We start from the raw sequence: 9,928 nt of genomic DNA, 5'->3' as shown, positions 1-9,928 counted from the left end.
CGGCACAAAAGTGTCGTGAACGCAGCCACTGTCAACGACACTGAACTGCATGCTACTATTACATACATGTTCAATAATCTATTATTCATACACATTTTAGGTCAAAGGCAGGGACTATAACAACTGCTCTGTCTTGTTACCTTTTCCGGGGCTGGTAGTTATGGATATAGAGATTGCACTTGAGCTGCCCCTCCCCGAGGCCACAGCACTGCACCCTGACTGGCTTCAGGAAGTGTCTAATGCAACCCTTAACCCACTGAAGTAGACTTGTGTACCTTGTGTACCTTGTGTACCTTGTGTACAGCACTGAGGAAGAGTGGAGCTGAGCGGTACAGACACACAATCTGTCTCTCAATCCGCGTCCAACAGAGCCGGATCTGTGTCAGAAACATGGCCTTTCTATACACGGCCGCGCACTGGCTGGGCTTTGCCCTGTTGGCTCTTTTATTTCTTGTGTTTGTTGCGTTTGGTTTGTATTGTCTCTATATAAAGTACATTCACATGAAGTTTGACCACATACCCGGACCCCCTAGGGACAGGTAAGTTATTGTATCTATTTATTTAGTTACATACTAAGTGTGGTGCTGAAACTATGAATGGATGTGAATGTACACGAGTGTCGGATCTGCAACTTCAACCAGAGCGGCTTGCGCTGAGTGTCTTGACACTTTCCTTCAGTCCCCTCATGACATGTTCATTTCTAAACACCCTTTTGTTAAAAAACCAATATTAAAATGTGTATTTATGTCATTATTCAGCAAATAATGGAGTATTCATGGTTTACGTAACTTGTAGTTTGCCCTTGCGTCAGTTGTATAATAACACCGTGTTGATACTTTTGAGGCATACGTCATTAGCAAATAACACTTACTACCCAGGAACAGAAATTGTGTTACATAGTGTAATTGGAGATTGTGTTTCCAGATGATTTAGCCTACTTGTGTAACAAGTGTTCTTTACAACGTTAGGTCTCCATTCATCTTACTTTGTTGTATGTATGTATGTATGTATGTATGTAGGCTATATATTACTTTTTCCTTAAAAATATGTTCGATCCTACAAGACAAAACTAACTAAATACACGACAATGTTGTGGAAATATCATTTTTCAGATTAGGGTTGGCAAGAAACAAACAAACAGCGCCAACTATGATGACATCATTATTTATGAAGTTTCTGTTGTTCTTGTTTAAAGTTGTGATGCTTAGCTGCACATTTTCCAAGATGTTAAAAGAGATACAAATATAGAAATCCGTTTTTAAAGCTACAGTGTTTTATTTGCCCCTTAAAAAACAACAACTTTTTGTAAAAACTTTAACAAAAGAAAAACAGTTATGACAAACATGTTTAACCATTCAAACATAAAACATTTGAAAATGATGCAATAAAGATGTCTGTGGCAATCCAGGTGCAGGGGCCATGACTCCACATGTGACCTCAACTCACTGCCAACCAACTTCTGGCCAATCAATAGTCAGGGCATTTCAGATAACAGATGGCTGTCAAATGAGGTGCATTTAGTTAAATAATTTGAGTTAAAAGTGTAGAGTGAAAATAGACCTTGCTTCTTTTCAAGTGGTTTATGAGAGATGCACACTGAGGTTATATAATCACTTATTGAACTGAGAAAATGAAGATGTCATTACAACTAATTAAAAAATAATGTACAAATAGCTGGTGTGAGAACTGATTTTATTTTATATCCCCAACACACAACAATACCTATGAAGTGAAATATTTTGTTAATTCAAGAAAACGGGTTTGAACATGAATGTTGTTTCATTTGTAGATTTAATAGAAATGTCCTTCTTGTTTAGTGTTTAACCTGTGCCTACAATCCATACTTTTGCAGTTTTCTTCTAGGACATATGCCAACAATGCAAAGAGAAATGGACAGAGACAAAGTGGTGCATGACACATTACTAGAATGGTGAGCAAACTAGACTCTTTTGACTCCATCTTGTTCTTAATTCAGTGACATTCAGTTAATTGTCCTGTAAACGAATTTTAATTGATGTATTATTTAACAGTGTTAGGCATGGAATTGTCATCATAATATAATTACCTTGCAGCTTGTGAAACCTAAAATAAAATCTTATAGTATCTGTTCAGTGTCATACCTGGTGACTTCTGCTCATTGTCTGAGTTTGCCTCTTGTTTAAAAATCCTGCACTTATGTGTGTTTTATAAATCAAGTCTGAACACTAGAGTTTTGTGTCTTTGTCAGGGCTGAAAAGTATGGACCTGTCTATCGTGTGAATTTTCTTCACTCTGTGGTTTTGAATATCACCTGTCCAGAAGCGGTCAAGGTAAATCCAACAAACATGAACTTACTCTTCAAGCTTTACAACATGTAAACATGAATCCTTGCTATATCTGTAGTTTGTGTAAATCATAGCATTTGGTCTTCAAATGTTGCATGTTCATGTCTCTTTCCCAAATCACTCTCATTTGAACATGTGAAAACTAGTCATGCTAGGGACATACTGTGAACAACAGATTAGTGAAATATAAATAATTATGTTTTAAAACTTTTGTCATTATGCAGGAATATCTGATGTCTCCGAAGTATCCCAAAGATCAATTTACATATAAACGGCTGTTTCATTTGTTCGGGAAAAGGTATTTACTTTAAGCTTCAGCCTCAAGGGCACCATAGCTAATCTTAGGTAAGAAACTGAAAATATAGCCTTCTATCTGAAGTTGAAGTGATTCATAGAGTCGTTTTAGAAATGTTTCTCTTCTGGAACAATGTAACAGATACATGATTTAATTGTATCAAATAATTGCCAGTTTATTTAAAAGTCACAGATGAGCACAGCGGAGCATGCTGTCTCTCCTTCTGAGGAAGTCTGTGTTTAGAACATCAGTTTGGATGCTAAACTTACAGTGCGGTATTAATAACTGTGCTGGATTGTGCATAATACATTGGAGAATAAATATGTGAACTACAAACGCAGATTACGTAATGTCATTATTCAAGATTCTTTCTACGTAAATTACAGAATTCCCTCAAGTCTCAAGACTTTGTATGTTGTGCTATTCAGGCGTGCTTTTCTATGTGCATGTCATGCCTCAAGCATTCGCCTAAATAGGGGAATAATATGTCAATTCCACTCGGCTAACGCCAAAAAGTTATACTGGTATGAAAAACGATGCTCAACTTAGTTTCTTTGTTGACCAATATTTAGGTGGTTCACTGGTATTTAATCTTTATATAAAGCTACGCTATTTTTTAATTCCCATTGATTAATTGCTTTAGTCAAGCAGATTATGTTATCCAGTTATGAGCTCTGACAGAAAACCTAACATTAAATTCCTAGGGATGCCCATGTGAAGTAATGGAAGGAAACCTACAGATCTGTAAACGGTGACACCACCCATGCAGACTTCACTGCATTGTGAATAATCGTGCATTTAAAATGCTTGGAATGTGAATTTTCCTTTTAAAAACAAGAGTATTTCCCTTTATCCAGAAGATGCAGATCCAGACAAGTCCTTTATTAACTCATAAACTTCAATACAAATTTTGTTACATATATTATGCTTAATGAAAATAATGCCTTCAAAGTTATAGCATGTTGCACTTTAATTAGGAAACAGATTGCAGTCATACGTTTTCTATAACTAGGGATATATTGATGGATTATGAATAGATTGTCTTGTAGTTATTGTCCTCTACATGCTATTAGCTTTGTAAATTAATACTTAATTTTGAAAAACCTGATTAGATTTAGAGGGATACATTAACTGTGTCACTTGGGGTTGGATGGCACAGTATTAGTATATATATTTTTAGTTTGTCAATCTATTATTTGTCAGGCAAAATATTATGAAAATATTTAATTTCTAGATTTTTTGGAAATGGACTCATAACTGACACTGACCACGATCATTGGTACAAACAGCGCAGAATTATGGACCCAGCCTTCAGTCATTCGTAAGTACTGAGCTTTGCATCACCTGCAATTTATCCCACCTGATCCTGTTGTAAAATAATACATCTTTTGATGTCCATTTAAGTCATTTTTCCACAGTTATATTTACATTATCATCATCTACAAGAGGTTTATTGATTAGGATAGTTTGGTACTTATCGAATGCTCTTTTGCTCATGAGAGAATTAGTCTTAGAAATACTCTACCTGTATAGCTAGCTTTGATTTTATGCCTTTACTCCAACCTCCTGAATAATTAAAATGGTAGCATCTTGTAGCTTTTATTTAATGGTTAATTCAATTATTAGCATACCAACTTCAGGTAAATCTTATAATACAATAACCTACTAGGAAAATATGCAGTTCAGGTTCATCACACCCTCAGTTTACTTCTCAATCTTTGGAATGAATATTATTTGGAATTCATGGTCTTTTTTTTGTTCTGCAGGTACCTGAAAGGGTTAATGGGCATTTTCAATGAAAATGCTGAAGGTCTGATGGAGAAGCTGGAGGAGGGGGCCGAGAGTCAGGCTCCAGTCAACATCCACAACCTGGTGAACGCTGTGACCCTGGATGTCATCGCAAAGGTCCACCTCTATAGTTCCATCTACGTCCTGAAACATTTTTCTGTTGATAAGAACAAAGTTGGCTTCGCTAACTTTCATAAGTGTGTGTGTGTGTGTGTGTGTGTGTTTATATATATGTATATATGTGTGTGTGTGTGTGTTCTTTTGTGTTTCTCTAACAGGTAGCATTTGGAATGGATTTGAATTTGTTGGATGATAACACATCTGCTTTTCCCAAAGCCATCGCATTGTGTTTGAAAGGGATGATCTACTTTATTAGAAAGCCATTCATGCACGTAAGGAAATGCCATTTTGTATATCTGAAATCGCCAAAGGGGCAACAATGGCAGTAGTCCAAATGTACCCCCAAATTAGTTTAAACAACTTATCATGAGATAGTATAGTGTTAAATACAATCCTAGTATATGTTCCATATCACATAGACTTAACCTAAGTTCAAAGACACCAGCAGACACCAAACAGGTGCATTTTTTCCCAACAATTTTTTTCAGCTTCTTCCTTGGAATTGGAAGTTTGTGAAGGAGGTAGAGGATGCTGCAGAGCTTCTACGCAACACTGGAAGAGAGTGCATTGAAAACAGAAAAAGAGCGATGAGAAATAAAGAGGACGTGCCAAAGGATATACTGACCAACATTCTGCAATGTGCTGGTAAATATGTCGAGCAGCAGCAGGGTGATTTCTCTGAGGATAAAAGTGGAATAAAATACACTGGAAGATCCCTCAAACTGGTTCTAAGAACTGGATTTATTCTAGAGTAAATAATAAAGGTGTTTGTCTGTATCTTTATAAGCTTACAAAACCCCTTAGTCTGTCAATAGGAAAATTTCACATACAATATTTTAGTTTTTGTTTTAATTCAGGAGCAAGCTTGTCAATATGCTCTTAGTAGCTTTATATTCCATTCAAAACACTTTTTTCTTAGAAATACTTCAATGATTTTAGTCAACAGAGCAATAAAATGTATTGAGGTATGCTACGAAGATAAGGAATGCAATGATTTGAAAGCCTGTATAACAAGGACGTAGCTTAATCGAGAGAGCCTTTGTTCGTAAAACAAGATGGTTCTGTTTTGGGTAATCCAGAAGTCATAAACTGTGACATAACATTATCCCATGTAAGTATTCTCCTAAACCCTCCACAGTACACATATTATCTCTGCATTTGTGGGGGGAAGTGTATGTTAATGGATCCTGTTTGACTGGTTGTCAAAAGGGTTATGCTATTCTGATCTTCCTTTATACCTTAATTTTTGTGACTGTCATTGATAGATTAATTAGTATTGGAATGTTACCCTTGTAATATTTTGTATATGTCGAACATATGTTAGTGATTGGTAAACCATGTATTTGGTGAACAGCTTAACAATAATGATACCTACAGTTTCAAGTTTAACTTTATTCTGCTTCTCTTAAGCGGATGAAGGAGGATATGACGATGAACACATGTTGGACAACTTTGTCACATTCTTTATAGCAGGTGGGAACAATGTTTTTTGTCCTGTTGTGTATATTGTTTTTTTCTAAGGCCTTGAACCAAATCAAAACGTTAACCTGCTTGTGCATCACAAATTACAAAGTTATACCCTATAGCGTTAATTGGCTTCTGGTAATAAATGAAACTGAAGTTGGATGCACATTTGTAATTTGTTTAGATTTAGATTTAATTTGATGTGTAACGTATATATATATTGTTTTATTGTGTTTCTTCAAAAGGGCAAGAAACAACAGCCAATCAGATTGCATTTACAGTAATGGAACTGGCAAGACACCCAGAGATAACGGAAAAGTAAGTTCATTCCATGTTCAGAGTACAGTAATGAAAAGGGTATCCAAAAAAAAAACATTGTGGTCTTTATGAATATTGTGACGAAACATTCCACTTACATATGTTTCTCTTACTGTTTTTATTTAAACAATTTCCACCCTAGTACGTGAATCTGTATAATGTCCTAAGGTTACATTAATGCTTAAGATTATTCTCCCACTTAAGGGCAATTAAATCAAGACGTCTGTTTAGAGAAAAGTCATTATTATTTTGTGTCTTTTGATAGATGGTCCATTGGTTTAGGGGGGTATTTTCCAGGGCATTACTCGCAAGCCTGACCATATGAATGTGTTTTAATTTCAGACTCATTTTAGAGGTTGATGAAGCAATTGGTTCAAAGCGTGAGATCGATTATAATGATCTTGCAAAGCTGCCATACTTGTCCCAGGTAAACGCTACAACAGAAATGAATAATTGTTCTTTGCTTAGATGAGTTTGATTTTTGTACATTTTAATTTGTGTATCACAACCCTACAAACAAGTCCTAGGTCTACTAATGGAAGGGGTAGGCATAGGAGTAAAATGATAGAGGAGGGTAAAAAAGCATTATTTAATAATAGCAGAGTATGGAGGCTTTACAGTTACTACAGGTTTTACAGGTTGAACAGATGTCTTGAGTAATCACAGAAGGTGGTCAGAAACTGTGAAAGCCCTGACTTGGGAGAGTCACCCACTTAAGGGTGATGGAGGAATAGGATTGGGCTCCTTAATATATATATATATATATATATATATATATATATATATATATGTGTGTTTATTCCTAGCCTATCTTAACTGTTTGGCATTTGAACAGGTTTTGAAAGAGTCTCTGAGAATGTATCCCCCCGCCCCTGGCACGTCTCGCTTGATCACTGAAGACACGGTCATTGAAGGCATTCACATTCCTGGGGGGGTCGCTGCTCTTGTAAGTATGGTAATGGATTAACGACGCAAATGAGAAATTAAGTGCATATTCATTAATGACGGTGAAACGTATTTGCACAAGGACGTGGAAATATTGAATAAATTGTCACGTCACATTATGGAGGCTGATTAGTTGAGGTCTTTCAAAGGGGATTGATTCAGCACTCTGATCAGTACATTTCAATTAACTAATCAAGAGGTTGTCTTCTTGTTTGTATCTTTTCTTATGTTCTAAATATTTTAATAATTTTGCAATAAATTTACCTCATTTGGTGACATCAATCTACTTGCAAAGACAGAAAAGAAAATCGGGTTTGTCAAACAGCCTCCTGTCAGGTGAAATCTTCCTCACATAGTGCTTAAGGGCCCAAGATAGCCATGACTGATCGAATGTTATTTTAGGTAGAGTAGCCCTAAACTAGTACTAATCGAGGTTTGTGAAACCAGCTATGAATATCATATTTATTTTTCACTCTTCCCCCTAAAAAACAGTTCAATTCTTACATTATGGGAAGGATGGAAAGGTTTTTCAAAGACCCTCTCAAATTTGATCCAGACAGATTTCACCCAGATGCTCCAAAGTAAGTCTCCTGTACACGTACTTCCCCTCCTAAGACTATATTTTTATGTATAAGTATAAGAAATATTATGGTATTTACTAATTCAAAAATTGCAATAAAAACTGAAAGCAAAAAAATAATACTTGAAAGTTTTTAGCAGATCATTTGATCAATATTTGTATTTGAAAACCCTGAGATTTCCAAGAAACATCATGTCTTTTTAAAGAATTTAGTGTTTCACCATTTTAAACATTGTAATTATAATATTGAGACTGTTTTTTTGTTCTAGGCCGTACTTCTGTTACTTCCCCTTTGCTCTGGGCCCCCGCTCATGCCTCGGACAAAACTTTGCACAGGTGAGGAGACACAAGCACTGCGAGAGTTTTCCTTGTGACTCGTCTTCTGGTAACATGTTGTGAGGGTTGTATTTCTCCATGTTTTCAGTCATAATTTCCACATTTGATTATGTTTTTAAAGTACAATGACAATGGACCCCAAGTAACACATTTTGGTCTTATTTACAGCATCTTGACAAATGGTTCTGTTTCTTTACAGATGGAGGCTAAAGTCGTGATGGCAAAACTCTTACAGAGGTTTACATTTCAGCTGGTTGCAGGGCAATCATTTGAAATCATGGACACAGGAACCCTAAGGCCTAGAGATGGAGTCGTGTGCACAATCAAGGCTCGAAGCAAAATGAACAAATAACCCGAATCATTATTGACTTAAATGATCCATATTGTCTGCCTGCTTCACACAATCAAAAAAGGATATTAGTAAATTACAAAAATGCTATGAAACATACCAAAATATTAGTGTTTTGCAGATTTTCTTTTGAAGATAATTAAACCGGGTCAATCTGAAATGATTGCGTCTGTGGAGAGAAGTGACAAAATATTAGTATCTTCAAAACAAGTAAACCATGTAAATCTGAAATTATCTGTGGAGGGAAGTTAAGTATATTTTAAAGATCTTATTTAAAAATGTATCAAACATTATGTAGCAAAATTGTTTTTCTGTAGCACAGAAAAGACACATTTCTGTATATTAGTCTTCTGAAACTTTATTGACACCTAGTGGATATATCACTGACATGTCTTTAAAACCAATACAGACATTTGGGTAACCTCATATGTATTCTAAAGAGTGAACTGATCACCACAACCTGCTGAATGTTATTCATACTTATTGTTCTTCTGTGATTTTTATTTTTATTCTTATTTTGTATAGCTGCTATAATTGTAATTGGGCACTATGAAACTCTATACTGTCTCTAGTGTAGCTATATATTGGTATTGCCCTCTGTTGGAGATACACTAAAACATTAAATATCTAATACATGTTAAAATAAATCATGTTTACGGGCTATTGTAATCATTAAAGTTGTGACAAATGTAAAGACTGTCCATCAGCATCTATATTGAACTAATCTTTTCCGTGTCTTTCTTTCTGAGTCTTGAGTCTGTAGCAGACAGACACTCGGTTCCCTAAACATTTAATGTCCCTAGCCTTGACATTTGAAAGGGATGAGGGAAACATTGGTAGATAGATAGAAAAACCTACCACTATATGTTGTCCACAAGGTCACAGTTGTTCTGAGGTGAAATTGTACTAATGGGGCATATTAACTCATGATATCTTGTCTGCCTGGTGATCATTTTTGAACATGCAACTGCAGCTGTAGATCACATGAAAGCATATGATATGATATACTTAGATTTAAAAAAAGAGTGAGGTTGTTAGTGGAGTTCCACAGGGATCAGTACTAGGGCCTGTGCTTTTTCTAATCTATATTAATGATCTGGACTCTGGGATAGTTAGAAAACTTGTCAAATTTGCAGATGATACTAAAATAGGTGGCTCAGCAGATACAATCTTGGCAGCACAGGCTATTCAAAGGGACTTAGATCATATTCAGTTGTGGGCCGACACCTGACAAATGAAATTCAATGTGGACAAGTGCAAGGTATTACATGCAGGTAACACAAATGTCCACTATAATTACACTATGGGAGGAATAGGACTGGATGAATTATCACATGAGAAAGACCTAGGAGTCTATGTGGACACCTCACTACTTTCTCCATCCAAACAATGTGGGGAAGCAATAAAAA

The 9,928-nt window shown here is 35.8% G+C and overlaps 1 protein-coding gene across 1 annotated transcript; it reads left to right on the top strand.

Annotated features, from left to right (window-relative positions):
• Positions 1–9,239, top strand: LOC136717456 (cholesterol 24-hydroxylase). Its single transcript, XM_066695090.1, has 15 exons — positions 1–539; positions 1,853–1,930; positions 2,228–2,309; positions 2,549–2,622; positions 3,854–3,940; positions 4,386–4,524; positions 4,686–4,799; positions 5,016–5,172; positions 5,938–6,000; positions 6,237–6,309; positions 6,652–6,736; positions 7,145–7,255; positions 7,747–7,835; positions 8,104–8,170; positions 8,370–9,239. Exons 1-15 carry the CDS (start codon positions 391–393, stop codon positions 8,520–8,522), a joined length of 1,521 nt encoding a protein of 506 aa, XP_066551187.1. The 5' UTR covers positions 1–390; the 3' UTR covers positions 8,523–9,239.
• The last annotated feature ends 689 nt before the right edge of the window (positions 9,240–9,928 follow it).

This window comes from Amia ocellicauda, chromosome 21 (genome assembly GCF_036373705.1).
Source record: "Amia ocellicauda isolate fAmiCal2 chromosome 21, fAmiCal2.hap1, whole genome shotgun sequence".
Lineage (NCBI taxonomy): Eukaryota > Metazoa > Chordata > Actinopteri > Amiiformes > Amiidae > Amia > Amia ocellicauda.
The sequence above is the reverse complement of the archived record's forward strand: the minus strand, read 5'-3'. Positions and strand labels throughout refer to the sequence as shown.

Bases quoted from the DNA above. Each gene is read 5' to 3' on its own strand.
- LOC136717456 (XM_066695090.1), top strand. From the start codon at position 391: ATGGCCTTTCTATACACGGCCGCGCACTGGCTGGGCTTTGCCCTGTTG. The intron at 4,800-5,015 runs GTAAGGAAATGC...AATTTTTTTCAG, and splicing joins TTAGAAAGCCATTCATGCAC to CTTCTTCCTTGGAATTGGAA. The intron at 8,171-8,369 runs GTGAGGAGACAC...GTTTCTTTACAG, and splicing joins TCGGACAAAACTTTGCACAG to ATGGAGGCTAAAGTCGTGAT.